The 25024-nt window shown below is 38.3% G+C and overlaps 1 protein-coding gene across 2 annotated transcripts in view; it reads right to left on the bottom strand.

The window, feature by feature from the left end:
- CSNK1G2 (casein kinase 1 gamma 2) overlaps positions 1 to 25024 on the bottom strand; it is a 103051-nt gene that overhangs the window by 30720 nt on the left and 47307 nt on the right. For both annotated transcript variants that reach the window (XM_044672116.1, XM_044672108.1), the window contains exon 2: positions 18187 to 18672. In XM_044672116.1, the coding sequence (XP_044528051.1) occupies positions 18187 to 18376 (190 nt within the window). In that variant the 5' untranslated portion in view covers positions 18377 to 18672. The remainder of the gene's footprint in view (positions 1 to 18186; positions 18673 to 25024) is intronic.

Raw genomic sequence — 25024 nt, forward strand, 5'->3', positions numbered from 1 at the left:
TATTAAGCAAATACAAAACCAAAAAACATTCAGAGAAAAATGAACACATTCTCCCCGCAGCACCTGAGGGCACCGGGCCCAAAGGTATCTAAAATCAAGTAAGAACTAATAATGTTCACAGTTGGAAAGGCAGAACAATTCGCCTGGTTCAGCCCATTAATCATTGAAGCAAAAGGGAATCAGAGTGTCACCTGTGTGAAAACATTAAAAAACTACCAGATTAACAGGGAAAAGCCTTTTTAGCTTTGTTCCTATCTCTTTGGGTGACCTCTCTTCTCTATAGTTGTTTTCCTATTGGTAAAATGAGGGAGAGACTAGATGGTATCCATCTTCCCTTATTTTTTACAATTGACATTATTCAAAGAGGCGTTCATGCTGATTATACTCCTTCTGACCTCCACATTCAGTATTGTGGTTTTTATTTAATTTTTTTTCAATTACATGTAGAGACAATTTTTGACAACTATTTTCTGATATTTTGTGATTCAGATACTCTCTCCTTCCCTTTGGTAGTAAATTGTCTGATATGGGTCATACCAGTGCTTTTATAGTATTATGTATTACAAGACCTGGGCTTAATATTTCCAATCCAATTCCAATCCATTCAATTTCCAATTGAATGACACTGACCACCAAGTCATTAAACCTCCTTGAATCTCAGTTTCCTCATCTAATGCATTGGAAGCAAAACCTTTTGTAAACCTTAGAGAAATGGAAGTTATTTCCCCAATAGGTAAGTGGTAAAATAGTATGAACAATTCTCAAAAGAACTGAAAACAATTAACTGCTATAAAATGTTTCAGATCACAAAGAAGGCAAATGCAAATCTAAACAACACCCAGAATTTACCTCATATCCGCAAATTGGCAAAAATATCAAAGAATGAGAAAAATCAATATCGGAGAGATGATGGAAAAACAGCATTCATACATTGTTGGTAGACTTGTGAACTGATACATCCTAATCTGGAAAGTAATTTGTAATATAAAGAAAGTGGCCCTGAAAAGGGGATGTAGAGGTCAAGCCAAGGTGGTGGAGTAAAGGTAGGAAAATTCACCCTACCTCTCTAAAATTCTCTTCCAAATAATATTCTTTAAAATAATATCTCAAAATGAGTTCTGAGCAGAACCCACAAAAAGATGTGGTGAAACAATTTTCTGGTCCAAGACAATTTAGAAGATTAACAGGAAAACTCTGCCTCACTGAGTGAGAAAAAAGCATAGTCTGGCACAGGGGGCTTCTAGGCAAGCCAGCAGCAGGTCCTGCCTGAGCAAGCCAACAGTAAGATATGACATCATGATGCAAGTCAGCATGGGCCTTGTGGGTCCCTGAATCAGCAATAGCAACTTGAATTGCTCTCAGGTCACAGGAAAAAGGAGTTGGACAAGTAGTCAGATGATGTCAGTGACACTGTGCTGGCACTGGGTGCAGCACTCGGTTTCATTGTCCATATGGAGATATAGGTCATAGTCCCACAATGAGAAGCACTAGCATAGTAGAGTGTATAGGCCCAGTGGAGAAGAATCCTGGTCACAGTTCTAGAGTGGAAAAAAATGACTGTGGTCATTCATAGATCACACAGCATAGGCTAGAAGAGCAATAACTACTCCTCTCTCCTTAGATCATACCGTCTTAGAAAAACCAAAAGCTCACAGGTCTCCAGAACTAGCTCTGAAAACAGCAACACAAAAAACCTGAAACATGGAACATTGCCTCCTCTATTTTAGGAGTAGAGCCCAACTTTTAACATAAAGTTAAAAGTCAAGAAATAGTTTGGGGAAATGAGCAAACACGCAAACGCAAACACAAACACGCAAACACCCCTCTCCCCACTGTGAGTAAGAAATACCCTGTCCCCATATATGAGGATTAGATTTTAATGTTAGCATAAGTGATGATTATATTTAAGTATAAGTTTTAAAGTTTTGAAGTAAGTAGATAACTGCTTTAATACAGATGATCACTGTTAGCATAGGTCTCAGTTTAAGTAAGCCTCTCAGCCTTAAACTTCCTATTATATCATGTATCCTCAGCAATTATGATCTTGAACTTGTGACTTGGCCTTCATTAGGCTTTTGCCTTGGTTGGAGGTCTGGCATCTCCCATTTACTCTGGTCACCATCATCGGCCTAGGAAATCCCTTGCTCCCCTCTTGTCTATCAAGTGACTCTTTTTACCAATAAGAAGTATTTCCTAGTTGCAGCAACCAATGAATATTGCTTTCTCATGTCTTTATTTTTAGCTGGGTATAACTATTGTCCTGAATTATTTTTAAACTGATATATAAGTTGTCTAATTGTTTGGGTATAAAAGAAGTCCTCTCACAAGGCTCTGGGTCTTTTGGTCTTAACCAGAAGGCTGGCTTTATTGTGAAACTGGCCCTCTTCTCAATAAACCTATTTCTTTTGGCTTAGAGACTGCTTGGCATTTCTGCAAAGAGAATTTTCCTCACACTAACCATACAAATTTACTATAGTAAAGGGAAGAGATCAAAATGCAAATTCAAAAGGACAACAATGACAAAATGTCTACAGGTAAAGTCTCAAAATGTCTACAGGTAAAGTTTACCAGAGTCCACAAAACAGTTTTTTACCTTCATTCTATTTAGAATGTCCCTGGCTGGCAGCCAAGGCTTTTCCCCTTAGTCTGTCTGCAAAAATCTATTTTTCTACTTCTAAAGCCTATACCTATTACAAGGGGAAAAATAGATATTTAATGCAATAGAGGACTTTAGAGCCTTCCTGATGAAAAGACAAGAGCTTAACAGAAAATATGACTTTCAAAGATTAGACTGAGAAACACAAAAGGGTAAACTGGAAAGAAAAAAACAAAAGGGAATTCCCTTTTACATTCCTACAAGGGAAGAAGATATTTTTAACTAATAAAAACTATTATCATTATTAGGGCAGTTAGGAGTAAACAAAAGGACATAGGTGTGAGTTGACAATGATATGATGATATCTCAAGAAAACAAAATTATGGAGTGAGAAAGATGCACTGGGAAAAGAGGAAAGGGAGAGGTAGAATGGGATAAATTACCAAATATAAAAGAAGTTTAAAAGAACTTTTATAGTAGAAGGAAAGCCTGGGGAGAAGGGGTAGGAGTGGTGGTAGGGAAGGGAATAAGAAACCTAAGCTTTAGCATCACAATTAAGAGCAATAAAGCAACTGGAACAAGGAAGTATAGTTAATGTCATTTGCCTAGGTTAGACAACACCTAGACAACAGTGTCTACTCTGTATGCCATAGTGCTTCCAGAAAGAACACAAGCAAGCTGAAATGCACTTAGAGGAAGGCAACCAGTGTAGGGAGGGGACTAGAGACTAAAGGAAGGAATTGGGGAGGCTGCTGTAAAGAAAGGATTTCGGGGAGCTTATCACTTCCTCCAATTATCTAAAGGACAATCATGGGGAAGCAGGAGCAAAGTTGTTAAAAGTAGCTTTAGGAGATAAATAGGAAGGGGGTGGGAGGAGGTAGCAAAACAGATTTTAGTTCCATAAAAGGACAAACTTTTTTATGAGTGGTCTAATGATACAAGGGATGTCCTCTGGAGGTACTGAGATCCCATCACTGGAGATCAAACTGAGCCCCATCTTTAAGGGATTTTGAAAACAGACATATTTCAAAAGACAACAAGGCAGGTTCGGCTATGGGATTTGTCAGTCTATGAGCTTTTTTGACCTAGCTCATGGGAACAAAAAGTGCTCCCTGTAGAACAATTTATTTTACAGATACTCCCAGCTGAAGCCAAACTCTTCCACAAATATTAAGGATTATTAGTCCAAATGACATATTCCATTCCCACATGCATTCATCTTTCTTTCCTTCTCTTCCAAAATTTTCAGATTTAAGGCAGCTAGGTGGCTCAGTGGTTTGAGGGCCAGGATTAGAGATAGGAAGTTCTGGGTTCAAATCTGACTTCATATACTTCCTAGCTGTTACCCTAGGCAACTCACTTAACTCATATTGTCTAGTCCTTACTGCTCTTCTGCCTTGGAATCAATACTTAAGGTCAGAAATCCATTGTTTTCTCCTTTCTCCAATTACAACTGATGGACCCAATATATTCCATCTAAAACCACTTTAGATGGGAAGGATCAGTTCTCTCTATCAAATACCAGATCTTCCTGAGTATCTTGAGCCCTTTGAAACCTCTTGTTGGTTAGGAAGATCACTGGTTCCTGAAGCACACCTGTAGTGCTCCAGCAAAAGAAAAACTAATTAACTTCTTAAAACCCCAGAAATGTAAGCCTCCTAGCCTTGCTATAAACTTGATTCAGCAGAAAAAAAATTCAGATGAAAACAATCAGCTCCCACACCAAACAGGAATGTATGAGAGGAAAGGGTATGTGCCTTAGAGTCAGAGGACCTGGGCTCTGCCAAAAGGTCCAAGAGCCTGTCTGGGAAACTTTGGGTGAAGTTGATGCCCTCTCCAGGTCTTGGTTTCCCATCTGTCAAATAAGAACATTGTTTACAATGTGCTAACTCTGGGAAAGCATCTAAGGTGGTCACAGGACAACATGACAGTCCCAAATAGGATACTCATTATGTAAAACTGGATAAACTACTTAAATTTGTTGAGCTTTAGTTTCCTCATCTGTAAAATGGGGATAGGATGTCCTATATTATCTCTAAAGTCTGTCTCAACTCTGAATTCTATGCTCTTATAAAATATAAAATTATATAAAACATCTACTTATATGATCTTCTATAAAACATCTACTCCATACAAGATACTGTTCTAGACCCCAGAGATAAAGACATAAATAAAATACTCCTTGCCCTCAAGGAGACTACACATTCTCCTGAGACAATACATTTATATAACTAAGTAAATGCAAAGTCGTTTACAGAGGGTCGAACTGGAGAGGAGGAGGGCAGGGTTAGAAATCTGAGAAGACAGCACCTAAGCAGATTCCAGTAGGAAGGAAAAGGATTATGAAATGATTATGAGGCATCATAGAGGTACAGCAATCAGAGGTAGATCATTGATCTCAGAACTGCTACTAGTCTAAATTGGTTGAAATCTAGAATGTATGAAAAGGAATCAAAATGTATGAAAGGATCAAAGTCTGGGAAGGTAGGTCAGAAACAGATCACAGAGGATTTTATGTGTGACAATGCATTTTCGCTTTAATCCTGTAGGCCACAGAGAGTCTCTGAGCAACCTGGGTAACATTGTCTGGGCTGTAAAGATGATGTGGGGAAGGCAGACTGAACAGAGAACCTAGAAGTAGAGAGACTAATTAAGAAAACCACCTCTTAACTGATGGCACTTCTGAAAACTAGCTATGGTGCACCTAGTTCTACATACTTTAAAATTCAACTTGAAAAATGCCTGTCAAATGTCTTATCTGATACCACCAAGGGTTGACTGAAGAAGGTCAAGCAGGAACTGTGTGTGTGCCTCACATATGCACAACAAAAATTACAGGGTACATTTCAGATTCAAGAGACCTGGAGTGCCCTCTGCAGTTCTCAAAAACAATTTCCTCCACTTACCCCCCTCATTATTTCTCTGCTCCCCATGTAATTTACATTACTCAATCAATTAACATTTATTATCTACTATATACCAGACAATGTGCTAAGTGCTAGGGATGCAAAAGAGGTTAAAGATACTTCCTGCTTTCAAGGAGTTCCCTAATGGGGAGGGGGTGGGGGAAGGGAAGAGATAACATTCAACAAACCTATACATAAATAAATAAATGTAAAGCTACGTACAGGATAAAGAGATAATTAACAGAGAAAAGCACAGGAATTAAGAGGGGTTGGGGAAGGCTTCCTATAGAAAGTGGGATTCTAGTTGAGACTTGAAGGAAGCCAGGAAGGTCAGTAGTTGGGAGTGGAGGAGGGAAAGCATTCAAGACATAGATATCAACCAGAGAAAATGCCTCAAGTTGAGAGTCTTGTTCATAGAACAGCCAGGAAGCCATGGTAACAGGATCAAAGAGTATGACTTAGGGAGTAAAGTGTAAGAAGATAGGAAAGGTATGATAGGGCTAGGTTATAAAGGACTTAAATAACAAACAGAAAATTTTGTGTTTGCTCCTAGAGGCAACAGGAAACCTAAGTTAAGAGAAGTTTATTGTGTAGGGGGATGACATGGTTAGACCTGTGCTTTAGGAAAATCACTTTGGTGGCTAAATTGGGAATGGATTAGAATAGGAAGAAATAAGGCAGGCAGACCCACCCATAGATATTACAATAATCCAGTTGTAAGGTGAAGAGAGCCTGCAACTAAAGGGATGGATGAGTGTTAAGAGTAGTGAAAGAGGGCATATTGGAGAGATGCTGCAAAGGTGAAGTCAACAGGCCTTGGCAATAGACTGGATATGGGGGCCGGAGAGAGAAGAGTCCAGGATGACTCCTGGGTCTGAAGGACTGGGAGGATAGTGTTGCTTTCTACAATAATAGGAAAGGTGGGGGTGGGTAAGGGAGGGTTTGGGGGCAAGACAATGAGATCTGTTTTGGACCTGCTGAATTTAAGATGTCTACTGATCACACAGTTTAAGATGTATGAAAGGGAGTTGGAGGTGTAAAACTAGAGATCAGCAGAGTTTGAGGCAGGATAGGTAGATTTTTGAATCATCAGCATAGAGAGGGCGATAGTATAGAGCAAGAAGAGAGTAGGTGGCTTGGGACCAAGTCCAGAGGCACACCTATTGTTAGAGGGCAGGATTTCGAGGAGGATCTATCAAGATACAAAGAAGGAACAGTCAGATAGGTAGGAGAATCAGGAGAGGTGTCCTGAAAACCTAGAGAAGAGAATATAAAAGGAGAAGAGAATGAGTCAGTGTCAAAGGCTTCAGAGAGGTCAAGAAGACAATTGATATTGTTGTCTCCTCAAAAGCTACCATTGATAATTCCTGGATTCAAATGTAGGCTTGAAATGAGATCTGCATCAAGGACATTTCCATTCCTGTCTATTCTTCATGCAGCAGCTAAAATGATGCTCCTAACCAAGATACTCTCCTACTCAATAAAGTCCAGTGTCTTCTTATTATCATCACTAGCATAAAACAGAAATACCTCTATTTGACTTTTAAAGCCTTTCACAAAATGGTTCCAACTTCTTCAAAACCTCCTCTCCGCTTTCTATATACCTTCCATTATACCCAAACTAGGAGTTCTCTGTTCCTTACACAAAGGCTATCTATCTCCATGCCATGGTAATAGCTATATATTGTGTATGGAATATATTCTGTCCTTATTTCCACCTCAAAGAATTTCTCATTTTCTTCAAGAAATAGTTCATATTGACCTCTTTTCTTCAAATTTCTAGAGCCCACCCTAACTACCTTGTATATATTTTGTAAATATTTTGCATGTCTTTATATACCTACATGTTATCTTGTCCAACAGAATGTAAATTGCTAGAGAATAGGAATTGTTTCATTATTTCTTTGTTTTTGAATCTCTGGTATAGTACCTAGCAGTTCCTGTCATTTAACAAAAGCTTACTGTCTTATAGGAGAAATATATAAACACTTAAAAAAAATATATGAAGTCACACATTATGTAAACCAATAAAGAGAATAAGTGGTATCTACTTGGTATCTATATTTGGGCTTCCCTATTTCCCACATAATGGGCTGGCATGGGGTTAGGAAGAAATGTGGTGGGATATATCAATGTGGCTAAACACAATTCATATGGAAAAGATTTAGTTTTAGTTAGTCAATGGGCATTTATTAAGGGATTACCATGTGTCAGGTTCTGTGCTAAGCCTTGGATATACAATGAAAGGCAAAAGCCCCTTGCTTCCTGATATTAAGAAGCTCACATTATTGTGGAGGAGACAATGTACATACACACACAAAACTGTACATATAAAATATATATGGTATAAATGAAAAATAAGCAGGGAAGGGAATTGGGGTAGGGTAGGGGGAGAGATGTAGAAAGACCTCCTGTCGATGTAGGATTTGAGCTGAGTCTTCAAGGAAGACAGGAGGCAGTGGTGAGGAAGGGAAATAATCCAAGTTTGAGGGACAGCTCAAAAGACACAGGGCCAGAGGATTGAAGGTTGCTTACAAGAAGACACAAGAAGGTCAGTGATATTGGATCAAAGAATGTACAAAGGGCCAGGCTGTGAAGGGCTTTAAAAGCCAGAGGATTTTATATTTGATTTTGAAGGTAACAGGGAGTACATGGAGTTGGACATTTTAGTGAACTACAAACCCAATGATGGTCAACAGGATGTGGCAGACAAGGAAGCTAATATCACTGGAGTCCAAAATGAGAGAAGATTGTTCAGAATAAGAGTTCACTGTCCTCTGGCCAAGTTGGTTTGAACTGTGTTCCATGTTGGGCACTTAAGGAAAGATACTTCAGGAATAAACTGGCATACGGCCAAAGGAAGTGGAATGAGATGAGGAAAAGCCTGGAAAACACATGAAAAAATGGTTGGAAGAATTGAAATCATTTAGGCTGAAGTGGGAAGGTACTGAGGGGAAAACAGTAACTATCTTCAATACGATTAAAGAGAAGAGAAAATACATTAATTCTATTTGACTCTACAGGGAAAAATTTACTTTAAGATTAATGGCTAGTTCCCCAATTGACAAATGATCAAAGGATATGAACAAGCAATTTTCATATGAAGAGATCAGAGCCATCAATAATCATATGAAAAAATGTTCTAAATCACTCTTGACTAGAGAAATGCTAATTAAAACAACTCTGAGGTACCACCTCACACCCATCAGATTGACCAATATGGCAGTAAAAGGAAAGTGGTAAATGCTGGAGGGATGTGGAAAAATTGGTACACTAATGCATCGTTGGTGGAATTGTGAAAAGATACAACCATTCTGGAGAGCAATTTTGAACTATGCTCAAAGGGCTATAAAATTGTGCATACTCTTGGATCCAATAATACAATTATTGGTTTTATATAGCAAAGACTTAATAAAAAAGGGAAAAGAGCCTACTTATACCAAAACTATAAAGTTGCTCTTTTTGTAGTGGCAAAGCATTAGAAATTATGGGAATGTTCATCAATTGAGGAATGGGTGAATAAATTGTGGTACATATTAATGATGGACTATTAGTTGGGCTATAAGAGAAAAAAGCAAGATTATTTTAGAAAGAGCTGGAAAGACCTGCAAGAACTTATGCAGAGTGAAATAAGCATAACTGGGCACCGTACACAATAACAGCAATATTAGACAATGCTTATCTGTGAAAACTTGGCTACTCTCACCAGTGCAATGATCTGGGGCAATCCTAAAAGATTTATGACAGGGAATGCTATCCACCTTCAGAGAAAGAACTGTTGAGAGTTGTCTTTCACATCAGTGGATTCAGGATTTTATTCTGAGGTTTTGGTTATGTATGAGTGCACTCTTACAACAATCACCAACATGGAAGTGCTTTGCATGACTATAAAAATTAAAAAAAGACTAATGGCTAGAATGTATAGAAATGTGGCAAATTTTAGTTCAGTACCCAGGAAAACTTCCCAACAAAGGGAACTGTACAATGCAAAGGTATATCTCAAGAAGTATATGATGAAGGTCTAAGCACTAAAAGTATCCTGATGCTGGATGACCTGTCAGGAATGTTATAGCAAAGAATCCTGTTCAGGAGCAATCTAATTAGGTATTCCAAAATACTTTCCAACTCTGAGACTGAAGGATTCAAAATTATACACCTAAAAAGATAAAAAACACCTCAGTGGTGACTCTGTCTTGACACAAAAAGAATTCCTTCTACATGATATACTTGACAAAAAAATCCTCTAGCCTCTCTGCTCAAAGACTTTTTCAATTTTAATTTTATTTTTATTCTAAACTAAAATCAAACAAAACGAGCATTTCCAGTAAATTCCTTCCCTTATGCCCTTTAACTATAATGAAACTACTAATTTTCAAAGCTGTCCCTTGCCAGTCAAGAGGCATTGATCAAGTACTCACAAAGTGCCGGGTACCAGGACAGCTGATAGATATACAAAGAAGGTAAAAGACAGTACCTGTCCTCAAAGAGCTCACAATCTAAGAGGAAGACAACATGAAACAATCATGTACAAACAAGCTTACACCGGATGAATGAGATAAGCAAGAGGAAAGGCACTAGAATTAAGAGTGATCTAAAAAGTAAAAGGTTTCCTGAAAAGTCAGGATCTTAGCTAAGATTAGAAGGAAGCCTGTGGAAGGAGATAAGGAGGGAAAAGCATTCCATGCAGGGGAGACAGAAAATTAAAATGCCCAGTCAGATGAAATGTCATTTGAGAACAGTCAGGAGACTCTAGGCAGTTAGATGTGAAAGCTTCCTATTGATGGCCTCAAGGAACTTAACCACAAAAGGCAGGAGGTGAAATAATAACTATTTAGATATGGATTAAGTGAGGGTTTTTTGAAGAAGACAAGAGCATGTTAGTAAGAAGACAGGAGAAAGCAGCCAGTAAAAAGGGAGAGATATAATATAAGTGAGAGTGGGGATGAGAGAGGAAGCAATCTGGCAGAGAAGATGAGAGAGAATAGGGTCACTCATACAATGTAGATGGGCTAGCTTAGGCAAGAAGGTTACTTCTTCATGTGAGGCAGGAACAAGGGAGATGTTAGAAGGCATCTACATTATATGACAAGAGAGTTCTCAGGAAATAGTCTAAAATTTTTTCAGCGAAATATAAGGCAAAAGTTTTAGCTCAAAGGGAAGAGGGGAAGGGAGTCACAGGTTTGATGAAAAAATTTTCAAGAGTCACTGTGGTAAGTGGAATTGTGAATTAGGGAAGTCTAAAGGGACTGCTTTACAGTGAGGCCCAGTTAAGTAACATATTTGTAGCGGGCCTAATTAATTGGTTTCATAATTTTCTACACCTTCATTCAGCAGCACTGCATAAGGGCAAAGGCAATGGATGGTGACAGTGATCAATTAATCTAAGACTGACCCTTGGAAGGGCAAGATTGGTGATATAAGGAGCATGGGACAAGAGAAGAGTATAGAATATTAAATTGATTCCTTAAAGAGTCGTGGTAAAGAAATAAAGAAAATATAGCTAGAGTATGAGTAATGGTCTGGAATGAAGTGGAATGACAATAACGTGATAAGACATAGGGCTTTCAGTTCATGAACAGGAAAGTGGCACATTTGTGGGTGATGCAAGATCACTGTATGACTAACTTTGTGGGTGGCTGTCTTGCTTATCAAATTCCTTTTGGCATTCCTTCTCTTTTGCAGGCAAGGATGGAGTGCAGAAATTAGGGACCTTATCTGTAGCCACCCTCTCCTTCCAATCTCTCTCCACAATAGGAAAAAACAAAACACTTTTGTGACAAAATTGCATAGTCAAACAAAATTAATTCCTACATTGACCAAACATTGATCAAATCCTATATGAAAAAAAATGTTTGAAAACTTCCACTTAGGAGGAACCCACTACCTTTTGAGGCAGTCCATTCCTCTTCCATATCTTGTTAGGTAAATTTTCCTTGAATACAGCCAAAATTGTCCCTTTTGTAACCCCAACCTCCACTTCTCCTAGTTCAATCCTCTGGGACCAAGGAGCACAAGAGCACAAGTCTAATCCCTCTTTTGGGTTAAAATCCTTCAATATAGTTGGAAGAGAACTCCTCCCAAGTTGTCTTCTCTAAGGTAAATATGCTCAGCTCCTTTGATTTTCAAAGGGTATGAACTTAAAAGACTGATTATCTTCTTTTGAAACTTTATTTTATTAATATTCTTCCAAAAATGTGGCAGCCACATTCTCCAGATGAGATCTGATCAGGGCTGAATACAGCCAGACTGCCACTTCCTTATTCCTGGAAATTCTGCCTCTGTTGATGCTTAAGATCTTATGCTTAAGATCATCATTTAACTCTGAAAAAGCCAAAACTTCCTTTTGTTCATCCTTCACTCATTCTGAACTTTGGCATTCTTGACACTCTTCTGAAACATACTATCCTTCTGAAGTTATCTTACATTATTGGCATTTATTTTCATCTTCTGCATTTTTTTTTTAAATCTAGATTGTTTAGCGAGTTCTCTGAACATCCACTTCTTTTTTCTTTAGGAATTTCCCACTTTTATTCCACAATGGAATCTTATCTCCATTTCAGAATTTCATTCTTGAAGGTTCTAATCCACTTCAGTCCTGAAACACCAATTATCTGAAAGTACTGAAGAGAGACACCTTACATGCTCCAAAATGGACTCCAAATTTTTCCTCCCAATACCCCCCCCCCTACATTTCCCTATTTCTAACAGAGGTGCCCCTAGGTTCCTAGGCTGGCAACTTGAGGATTATCCTGGATCCTCCTAATACATCATCACTTACTGCCAATATCATTTCTACCTTCCCATCTCAAATCCAACCCCTTCTCTCTCTCACACAGCTACTGTCCTAGTTCAGACCTCATCTTTTCTCATCCAGATTACTACAATAGGCCCCTAATTGGTCTTCTCACAATCAGATCTCTACAGTCCATTCTGCACACTGCTATCAAAATAATTTTCTTAAGCACAGATCTTACTATGTGACTTCCCTACTCAACCAACTCCAGTATTCTTTCCTCTGTTTAGTGTTTAAAATCCTATTCATCTTGGTTCTAACTTCTCCTTCTAACCTCACTGGACATTATTGCCTCTCTCACACTCTTGTACTTTAGCCTTTTTTCCTCCTCTCAACATTTCACCTCCCATCTCTATGCCTCATTATGTGGACCATCTGATGTGCTGGGAATGCAATCCCCTCCATACTTGTGCTTCATATAGTTCCAACTTCTGAATGAAACTGTTTCTGATTCCCCCAACTGCTAGTGCTCTCCCTCCCCAACTTCCTTTTATTTACCTACTATGTAGGTTTCTTCACTTTATATTAATTATGCGCATGTGTCTACATCTTATTTTCCTCATTAGTAAGTTCTATGCAAATAGGGTTGCCTAGCACATAGTAGGGTGCTTAATACTTGTTGACTAATGAATTGATCCCTGGGTTGACTTTCCATGTTTTGTAAATACCCTGTCAAATCTGCTCTCCTGGAATCTAGAGTGCATGCCAGACTATAATAAGTTCCCTCCCCTCCTCTATCACAAATTCTAACATGGAGTGTTTATTTGCCACTAAGGTTCCCCTTTCTATCTACTCTATCAACCAGTTTTGTGCCTAGTGATATGAATTTCCTTTTGTTAGTGGAAATTATCTTAAAGGAAATCAGCGGGCGTCTCTGGCAGATTTTTAGACAACTGAAATCTCATGCTTCTGTGTTAGACAATCCATTTATCAAACTTTTCATCTGCTTTCTTTTTCTATCTAGGTAATCTGTAGTATATTTCAATAATACAAATGCTCTTACTTTCTACCAGAAAGCTCTCCATCATGCATACCACCTCTGGTTCCTGGATTCCAGCTCACAAATCTATCCTCAATATATGATGCTACTTTACCCCACTTTTGCCTATCCTGTTTCTTCTGAAGGTATACTCTTTCCAGAGTCATGTTCCAGTCACAAGTCTTTTGGCCTGTTAAGTCTCAGTGATACCTCTGAGGTCAAATTTGACTCCTTGTGCTCACATTGTTATAAAAAAGCATGGGTGAGTTCTGCCCCCTTCAGTTTACCATTATCCCTTACTCTTACTCATGAAAATGACTTTCAAAGGGTCAAATTGAATTACAACAGTGGCTCATATTTCTGTATCACTTTACAAGCACCTGTTACACAACAACCCTGAGTAGAGTTTTTGTCGGCAAGTTATTTACCCTCTTTGTCTCACTTTTTTCTCACTTGTAAAAATGGGAATAACAATGCCTCCAAGAAGGAATTCCATGTGAACTGGAACAATCTCCAGGAATTGATGCAGAGTGAAAGGAGCAGAACCAGGAGAACACTGTACACAGAGACAGATACACTGTGGTACAATCAAATGTAATGGACTTCTGTACTAGCAGCAATGCAATGATCTAGAACAATTCTGAAGGACTTATGAGAAAGAACGCTACCCATATATCCAGAGAAAGAACTGTGGGAGCAGAAACACAAAAGAAAAACATTTGCTTGTTCACGTGGTTTGATGGGGATGGGGATATGATTGGGGATGTATACTCTATATATGTATATATGTATGATTACTCTCTATATATATGTATATATGTATGATTACAGCAAATATTAATAATATGGAAATAGGTCTTCATCAATGATACATGTACAGGAGTGGGGAGGGAGAAAGGGAGAGAAAGAACATGAATGAGGTAACCATGGGGGGCCCCCCCAAATCAATCAATTAATTAATTAGGTGAAAGTTTTAAAAAAATGCCTCCAAGAGGTGCTGGGAAGAAAATATCTTTTTATGATGACCTAGTTGCTAAAGACCTTCCTTCAAGACATCATAGGGTAGTTTTGTTTTGTAATTCTCTATTGTCCCATCATGTAATATATTTATGTGTCTTTTTCTCAGCCTCTTAACAATAATGTCTTACTGAAGCTCTAAAACAGTATTGCATTCTGTACCATGAAGAAAATTAGTGCCTATAATTTGTAAACTGCATTAGCTAATACAGAAATGGGAGTTATCCTTTAAACTACAAGTTCCTAGAGAAAAGGATTTGTCCTTTGCCTGTCTTGGTATCTTATCTATCCCCAGCACTTGGCAAACAGACACTTAATAAACATTTACTAACTATCGTTGCCATCGCACCAATGATATTCCTATTTCTGTAACACTAAAGGGTTTACAAAGAATCTTTCTCAAAAATAAATCTAGCAGATGGTACAAATACTATTCTCATTCTAGAACTGATGAAACTGAGGCTCAGAGAAGACTTGCCCATGGGAAGAACATTTTGAAACTAGGTCTCCTAACTGGTTCTCTTTCTACTATACTATGTTGCCTTTCTTATTGTGAAGAGAACAGACAGGCTACTACTATGGCCCCTCTCTCCATAGCCTGTGTAAAACAATGGCTTCAAACAAGCCAAAAACACAGGAATCAAAGATGGGTTAAAAGAGAACTGGTCCTTGGCTTATTTTGGATAAATACAAGGAATAAAGAGGCTACCAGTTTTAAGAACTTGACATTTAGGTTCAAGTCCTTGGTGAAACTGGTCTCTGGAATTCTCTTTTGACAAGGGTTATAAAAATTTACATGTAAGAGAAGCACATGCAGCAGACTTTCCATAGATCAATAATCTGACTACAAGCAGGCCAATCAACTCATAGGACCTTATCCCCCAAAATAAGAAATAGAGACAGAATTCAAGTTGCTGGGCAACTCACCAAACCAAACAAAGCTTTACACAGGTTAGCCAATTAACTAGAGACAAGGAGTAGCAGCATATATAGGAAGCATTATTAAGGCAAATATACTTTCTTCTGGAGAGAAGACTACCTCCAGGGATTCTAAATTCATATGTCCACCATTAAGGACCCTAAACTGAGATCAAGATCATTGTTGAGAACTTCCTTAAAGCCTATAAGCAGCACACGATTACAGATATAAAACATTGTGGAAGTTAATCTCACTATACATGAAACAGACACAGCTCTAGGAAAAGCTGGATATAAACTTTAATTCAACATTTTATGGCCAAAAATGTGGGGACTCCATCAGTGCCTATCATGACTCAACCAAAATTACTGACTACTCCTCAGAAGTTTTGATGGGGTGAAAATTATTTTGGTTGGCAATTAGCGTCACTACAAGCAACAGCCTTCACTTGCCCAGCCTGTAAATGGTTATCTCAAGGGCAAAACATGTCTGCATTTAGTTTGTCCTCTTTCTTTACAATGATCTCTTGAAATCACTGCTACACTGGACAAATTAATGCAATCATTAGAGTAGCAGTGGTAAATTCTGAACCCTTTCTGGTCTGGTTTATTTGCAAAGACACTGTTCAATATTCTGGACATTCCATATGCAAATTAGGAGTCAGTGGACCTGTCTCAGCAATTGGTGCCTGCCCTGCTGGATCCAGGTGCTTCTCCTGCTAACATAGCCACCCTTGACTAGGAAAAGAAAAAGGAAGTCAGAAAAAAGAATTTAAGGAGTCAGATAGTGACATGAACTTGTGGTCTCCTTGACTAAATATCTTGTAACATGTTAAATAAAAAACTTAACTAAAAGAGTTGAGAGTTGAGAGCTAGAAACTAAAAACCTTCATTTGCTTAAGAAATCATTCCCAAAGACTAAGCTTTCCTGCTTTTTTTTTTTTTTAAATCTGCACCTTCTGTCTTTGAATTATACTTAGCAGCTGTTGATTCTAAAGGCAGAAGGGTTATAATGGGTAGGCATCAGGGATTAAGTGACTTGCCCAAAGTCACAGCTAAGAAGAGTATGAGGCCAGACTTGAATCCTGGTCCTCCATCTCCAGGCCCGGCACTCTATTTACTGTGCTACCTAGATGACTTCCTAAACAGAATATACTGAACATCCCCTCTCCTTTTATTGCCAGCTTGGCATCAATGAAAACTTCAGTTACTGTAAGCTGCTATCACTAATGTACAACATCATCAACAATGCATACAATAGAAAAGAGGCATCTGTTTGCCAGTCATAAGAGGTGTGTGCAGAATGCCCACGTTGCCTTGATGGCTATATGACAGTAAAAGAACTAGAAAAAAGATACTTCATGCACTGGATAGTACTTCTTAGAATGAGTTAAGTAAAAGGCAAGGCCAAAAACTGTACCTGATGGGAGGACAATGGAGATAGATACCATGGTTTGCAACACAGGAAGAAACATCCTTGGCAATGATAGCACAGATTTACTTAATTACTTAAAGCAATACTTCTTCAGAACAGTGTAAAACTGTTTACCCTTTCACAACATCACTCCCCTCCTACTCCCTTAGCACTGAGTTCTGAAATCTGCCTTTTAGAGTTTTTCTAACTCTGTTTATTGCTCAGCCATTAGATGATGCTATTTATTCCCTTTCTGTACTTCCTTTACCATGGAAAGGATTTGGGGACCTTACTAGCTGTCTTTAAATATTTCAAGGAAGAACATGTGGAAGGACTTTTCTATTGGGCATGAAAGGTCAGAACCGGGAGCAATAGGAAGTTGCAAAAAAGGAAATTTAGTATCAAGAGAAACATCCTAACCATCAGAACTGTCCCAAGTAGAAGAAAAAGAGGAATGGGGGGGGAGGGAGGGGGAAGGTGGTGGCTGGGGACTCGGAAGAATATGGAGGCTATCCTGGTGTACCACTCTGATCCTTCCACCTCTACATAAGTACAGGAGTTGGATTAACAGACTGAATTGAGCCCAAGATACAGCAGAAGCCAAGCTAGTTAACATCTGCTCTTTGTCCTACTTGAGGCATGTTAAGGAACTGGTAGGAATGCAGTTATTAGTTTAAAATGGTTTGTTTTCAAGCATATCCTACACTTTATGATTGCTTTGGGGGTTTTCTTAGCAAAGATACGTAAGTGGTTTGCCATTTTCTTCTTCAGTTCATTTCTATAGATGACGAAACTGAGGTAAACAGGGTTAAGTGACTTCCCCATAATCTTACAATTAGTAGTACATCTAAGTCTGGATTTGAACTCAGAATATGAATTCCTGACTCCAGGCCCAGCACTATCCACTGTACTACCTAGTTGTCATTAGTTAAAACACACACACACACAAATGCTTTAACATCAAGAGTAACATATTGTATACTTCCAAAGTCTGTTTCACTTTTAAATACAATTGTATTTGTATTCAATAACAATTATAGTGGGTTAATGAAATTGATAGTACAGCAGGAAAAAGATGGGGGTGGGGGATTATCAGCATCATTTAAAGATTCTTTCTGGGGAAAGAGGAAACGCAAGTATTCTATGACCCCAAATTATTTCACTGTTACATCCTTTAAAAATAGCCTCAATGTTTATAAGTGATTGGATCTCCAGTTGCTTACTGGGAGCTAGCTACTCTTCCCCAATGATATGCCCAAAAGAACAAGGTGGAATAGAACAGGAAGCAAGGAGAAAGTTTCCTTCCTTTGCCCTTCCACTTAACAGTAATAGCATCTATTGTATTGGCAATGACACCCTTTATTAGTAATGAACAAAGAGAACTTAAGCTAAAGCAATGGGAGGTAGAGGTGGTACATGGGGGTGTTGTTAGGCAATGATACTTTACAAATACAACATCAGGAGAAGGAAGTATATTGGCTTTGTCAGTGAACCACACCTGATACTACAAGTTATGGTTCTCTGGTCTAGGTGTGCATAAGTGTAAAAATATTCACATCTCACCTAGTCGGAGCTCCCCGAAATTGCCACATCCGATCTTCTTCCCAACCCGGAAATTTGGGCCCACCATTAAGACTCCCGAGTTGGCCCCTGCATTCCGACAGCCATGGTGGGTGCTCCTTCCCCCCCCTGTCTTGGCCATTCTTTTGCCTTCCTCCGTCTCCCCTTTCCCTCCTCTCTTGTCAAAATCCATAAGTTTGTGATACCCTGGCCTCTCCACGGTTACGCTGCTGCCATACAAAACCCCAATCCACCGAAACTAAAGGACAAAGCTTGACTCTTCTGCGATTAATACACCATCGTGGCCCAAGGCAGAGGTGGTGGGTGGGGTGAAGGGGAAAACGTCACCCACAAGCTCCCAGCTACTGAAATGTTAGTGGTTTCAAAAGTCCTAGTGTGGCTCTCATCTTTGTTGCCTTTAGGTCGCTCTTTGGTGGAGAAGGCATTCTGTGGAAAGGTTCCTTCCAGCTTAAATCCTTTGGCTCCCAGCTGGCAAAAAAAAAACAACAAAAAAAACACAAGAAACCAGTTAGAAAGCTTGGACTGATAGTTGTGTTAATAGACAATATTTTCAATAACTACTCACATATTTATAGATCATTAAACTTTACAGATTACTTTCTTTCCAATGCCTGGATGATAAATAGAGTAATAACAGAAGTGATGAAACAGAGTGAAAGAGACTTATGAGTCTTGAGTTCAAATTCTAGCTCAGCAACTTACTACCTTTGACAAGCCCCTAAAACTCTGACTTTTGGATTCTCCTGAAATCAAATCCAGTCCTCTTTCCACAACATACTGCCTTTTTATTCTGCAAACTCAAACCACCACAAAATAATAAATAACATTTTTATCCTTCAAGAAAATACTGAACTGAGCTCAATAAAATCAGAATCACTTCATAAAATTAACTCATCTAGCCAATATTCACTGAAGGTCTAATTCTGTACCAGACCTTTTGATGGATATTCTTTGAGATGGGAAGAAAATGATAAAATGTGATTTCTGCTCTATAGGGAGCTACTGGTAAGGAGACAATACACTATTGATTAACACAAGACAAGAATGGAAGACAAATGACAAAACAGTATTCATTTAATTGTTGAGAATTGCATATCTAAATACATGTATAACCCAGTTGAATTGCTTATCAGATCCCGGATGGGGGAGGGAGAGAACATGAATCATGCAACTATGGGAATTTTTTAAAAATAAAATAAAAATTATATATAAAAAAATAAGAATTATATTATCTAACAAGTCTTAGGAGGTCAGAGAAAGAAATGACCTGATATCATTCTACTTTGAGCAGACTTCATCAAGGGGTTATGAATTTAGCTTAGCTTTCAGGACAGGGGGGATTTGATGGGGGCAGACAATAGGAAAGACTATTTTGCAGGAATGCTATTGAAGATAAAAGACTCTAACATCTGAGGTTTATTTCCCCAGAGCCTCTACTTCATTCCACCACTTCAGTTTTCCCAATCTGTAAGACAGCTGACAATGCACTTACCTGCTTTGGGGGAAGGTGTTGAGTTTTAGCCAGAAAGTGTCATGTCCCTTATAGGAAAGCAAAAAGAGACAGGAGATACATGATATAGAGCAAAGACTAAGGGTCAGGAGACCTCAATTCTAACCCCACACCTAATACAATTATCATGTGACTTTAAACAAGCCCCACTTTTTCCATATCAATAAAAGGGAGTAGGTTGAACTATATGATCTCTCAGCCTACATTTGGCACTAGGATTCTATTTCTACTTATCAAAAGCATCCTATCCATCAGGGTACAAAAGGAATTGATCAAGTTTGGTATATGGTCTTCTGGCTCTCTGACTCCTTTGCACTGCTATGAAAGATTAAAGAAGATAAAGAATACACAGAGGAGCAAACTAGCCCTTTGCCCAAGCAAGGAATCAGCTTAGGCTAGCAGGACTTGCTAATAATAGCCCTGCCAGTATACTTGTCCCTAAGACATACTTTACTGGAAGGATACCACAAGATGATCAATGGGACCAGATCAAACCAGTTTGGCCCTAGGATAGCAGCAGGTCAGAGCAGGGGAAATCCAAATGGCTGCTTCAAGAAACTCGGAACCAAAAATCAACCAAGGAAGGCCAGAAGGCCTGGAAGCTAAGAAACTCTGGCCTTGGGCTTCCTCAGAAACAGGTGTACAAATACCTCCATTGTTCTTAGGGAGGAAGTGATCTCAGGGGATGCATAACTATGGCTTCTACCGCAGCCTGCCAGAGGAAGTCAAAAGAAGGCACCATGCCAAATGTACACACAGCCATTTGGGGGCAGCGCCAGGGCAGGCTGGGCTGGGCCAGGGCTATGGGAAGAAGCCAAAGTCCTCAAGATCAGCAGAAGTTAGGGGTTTGGGTTGAGCAGAGCTCTGACAGTACAGATGCCTCCTTTCAAAAGTATAGGGGACACCCGATGAAGAATAGAAAGGTAGCCGCTCTATGACAGGAGAGGAAACTCTTTCCAGCTTTATTTTCAAGGAGGTGGTTGCTAGGATTATTTGAGACTGACAGCTTGGCTCCTTACTCAGCAGCATTTGTTTACAGACAGGCAGAACATTCTTGAGCCTTAAGCCAGACAGTTCACTACCTGCATATATTAAACATAGTTTCTTGGGGGAGTCTATTTACTTTCATAGAATACTGTTTTCTTGAAGTTAATTCTGAAATATCTGGTTTAATATTTTCATTTTACAAAAGAGAAGAATGAGACTTAGAAGTTTTGCCCTAAGGTTACACAGAGGCAGGAATCAAATCCAGAATTCCTGATACACTGCCAATAATTCCCTACATGCTCTTTTCCTGATTGTCTTATGTTAGGCTAATTACTGTGAAATTTTTAAAAAAGAAAATAAATTTGTGTTGGGGAAGCAGTAACAACAGGGAATAGAAAAATGAAGACTATAGATATTTCATGAAACATCAGGGATTAGATTAACTAGATCTAGCAATGTCCAAATGTACCAAAGAAAAACTTCTCTCAGCAGGTCTGATCCCGCCAATTTCCTTTTCAGCTCCCAAATAGTTTCATTTGACTGAGCTTTCAGATGGATTACTAGGAAGCAAATTTAACTTAATTCACCAAATACTTATCAAATGTTCACAATATACAAGACTTTGCACCTGAGAAACTTACAATCTAATAGGATAGAAAGAGATACATAAGAAAAGTAACTAGAACATGAAGGACAGTGAAATAAGTAGGAAAGAGAGGTCCAGGGAAAGTGCATGAGAAATCTGACTTTCACAGTGGAGGTGAGTAAATTTAATTCAACCCATCACTTGCTAATCACCTACAAAAAGAATAAAGCACCGCATATGCTTCTCCTCCTTGCCATCCTCCCTACCCTTTAGGAATCAGAGGCCTTCCTGAGAGAGGTGGTAACCCAAGTCAGGCACGGAAGGGAAAGTAGGTACTTCAGAAAACAGTTCAGGCACAGGGTAATTCAATAAAAAAACATGAGTTAACTAATAGGGTTTTAACAGAAGCAAATATTAATAGAACAAAGACATAAACATGGGTCTAGAACGAGAGCTAAGAGTCACAACATAGTGGCAAAAGAATCCATCAAGAGGATTAATAAGTAATATGAAATAAAACTGAAGGCCTTGAATGGTAAGAACGTGAATTCAGGAAAGTTATTAGAGCGGTGGAAGCTGCTGCTGCTGCTGCTGCTGCTGCTGCTGCTGCTGCTGCTGATGATGATGATGATGATGATGATGACAATGATGACTCAAGTACCAAAGTAGAAGATGGTTTGGAAAGTGAAGAGAAACAAAGAGAGGTTTGTCAAGAAACCATTCAGTAAAGAGGAACTTAATTTGATTCAACACTTACTGTTTATCTACTATGTAAACAATACTGGAGATAAAAGGTTAGGAAATGACAGCCTATGCCCTTACGGAATTTATGGTCAAATGGAGAAGGGATTACAACACAGATAAACAAGGCAAATTTCAATAGAGAAAAGGGAGAGATCTAGGGAGGTTAGGTGGCATAAGGGATAGAGTACTATACTGGGAATTAGAAAGACCAGAATTCAAAACCTGCTTTAGCTACTAGCCATGTAAGCTTAGGCAAGTCAAATAACCTCTCTGCTTCTGTTTTCTCATTTATAAAATGAAAATAAGTTCTATCTCAAAAGATTGTTTTGAACACTAAATAACATGTAAAACTGCAAAAGTGCTAGATAATAATTATTCTTGACATTATTAACATTAAAGTTCTTACAGAAAGGAGAAAAGAATGATCACTTTCAGCAAAGGAATCAGGAATCTAATAGTTTCAATGAGAAGTCCCTGATCTGCTCTTGAGGTGAGAAAAATGCTCTTCAATTAGAGAATGGCTGAATAAGTTGTGGTATATGGCTGGCAGAATATTATTGTTCTATAAGAAATGACAAGCAGGATGCTCTCAGAAAAACTTATAAAGACTTACATGAACTGATACAAAGTGAAGTGAACAGTCAGGAAAACATTCTAAAAAGTGGCAGCCAATATCAAAAGATGATCAACTGTGAATGACTTAGCAATACAAATTCAAGACATTTCTGAAGGATTTATGATGAAAAATGCTATCTACTTGCAGAGAAAAAATTTATAGTCTGAATGCAGATAGTTATCCTTTTTTTCTTTGTGTTCTTCTTGTTTGAGTTTTTTGCTTTGTGATTGCTTTTAAAACATGACTATTATGAAAATATATATTTATATAACTGCACATTTATAACATCAATTCTGCTTTCTCAGGATGGAAGGTAGAGAGCATGGAACTCTCAGGTTTAAAAAATATGTTAAAAATTGTTTCTACATGTAACTGGAAAAAAATTAAATATCTTAACAAAAAAAGAATGCTCTCCAGGTATGGCTAATGATCTTAGTCAAAGTACAAAGGTGAGAGAAAGAAGTATGAGAGAACACCTAGAAATCTAGTTGGCTTGGAACAGAGAATAAAAGGATGGGGAAACATAGTCTGGAAAAATAAAGAATGTGAGGTTATCAGAGAAATTTGTAAAAATTTGCACGTAATTAATAAAGGAAAATAAAAAGACTCAAGAGAACAAAAATACACAATTTGACTATAACAAGGTAAATGCAAAAAAAAAAGTCAATAAGGAAGTTTGAGTAATGGAAAAACCAAAAATTGAGGAAAAGATCTAACAAAACATATCTCTTTCCATGCAGCAAACAAGGTTTCTGTAGTAGGTTTTATAGTTTAGGTCAGTGATGGGCAACCGTTTGAGCTTGGTGTGTCAAAATTCGCCAAAAAACCAAGCATAACTCGGGTGATGTGTCACTTCAAGAAAAAAACCCATAATTTCAAAATATTTATAGTTTAAATAACAAAAATGTATAATTGTAATATGTAACTGTATTTAGTAAACCAAAATAGGTAAATTAATATAGGTAGAATTGTCACCTATAGTGCACTCTACACTACACTATAGCAAATGTTGCATCCTCTATGCAGCCATGTGTCATCAAAAATGGCTATGCGTGTCAGTGCTGACACGTGTGTCATAGGTTTGCCATCACCGGTTTAGGTAATAGAGAACCACTCAAGGTTTCTTACTATGGGTGATCTGATCTTTTCATTAGTGTTATTTTTATAAATAGCTGAAAAGTTGAAGGAGATAAAATGGAGGCAAGAAGATAAATCAGGAGTCTATATTAGTATAGTCTAGGCCGGTGATGGGCAAACTTTTTAAAGAGGGGGCCAAAGAAAAGGAAATGCTCATCTGTGAGTCTGTTTCTAAGGCAATTCTTTCGAAGTTTCAGTGTATTATATCCTACTCATTGTATTCATCAGATTAGGAATAATGCCGTACATTTCAGGGGGCCTGCATCTGGCTCCAAGGCCATAGTTTGCCCATCACTGGTCTAGGCAACAAGAATGAGCTGTAGTAGAAATTGAGATGAGAAAGGGTATTTGTTGAATTTGTTTGATATATCTTCAAATTCACTGCCATCTCAAAAGTTTGGAGAGGGCTGACTACCCAATAGTAAACTCTGAAGTTTGGGTTGGTACAGATTATCCATACATTCACAAGACTAAAGCTAGAAGGTCTCATTGGTCTTCTAATCCAACCTTCTCATTTTACACATGAGGAAACTGAGGCACAAGGGAGTTAATGACTTGGAAAAGCCACACATAGTAATCAAAAGCTGACTATGAACCCAAATTTTCTGATTTCAGTCACTGCCCTTTCCAATTCTCTTACCTCCTATTGGTACATTTGGATCAAACTATGAAAACCACTAACCTGAGATGAAGTCGGTCCTAGCTCTTCAAGTTTAGACTATGGCCTGAAAGAGTACATAGAAAGTAAGAGGAAAAGATGAGAGAGATCAGATTTTAGACCACTAATTATCAGATTCAGAAATTTCTGGGTCCATAAAGTGATATGAAGCCCACTCTAGGTAGAGAAGTAAGGGAGGGAAGATGGTTTGTTAGTTGGAATAAAATAAAAGTTAATTTAAAAACAAGTATTTAAATGCTAACGGAGATACAAATACAATGAATAATACAATCCTTACTTTCAAGAAGCTTATATTCCAAGTAGAGTAGATTTTCAAAGAAAGGATAGAATGTTTAGAAGCAATTCCTGTTGAAGAAGAGATGGGAAATAAATGATCTCTTATCTTCCAAAATTTAGATTTTTGTGAAGCAGAAACACAACAAAGTTTATTTCCAGGGAAAAATTAAAATCCCACTTCTAGGCCTGCAAGTTAGATATTGCTTTCAAAAATCAACCTCATAGGGGGCAACTAGTTAGCACAGTGGACCGAGAGCTAGGCCTAGAGACTGGAGGTCCTAGGTT

The sequence above is a fragment of the Gracilinanus agilis genome, chromosome 1 (assembly GCF_016433145.1).
Source record: "Gracilinanus agilis isolate LMUSP501 chromosome 1, AgileGrace, whole genome shotgun sequence".
Taxonomy (NCBI): domain Eukaryota; kingdom Metazoa; phylum Chordata; class Mammalia; order Didelphimorphia; family Didelphidae; genus Gracilinanus; species Gracilinanus agilis.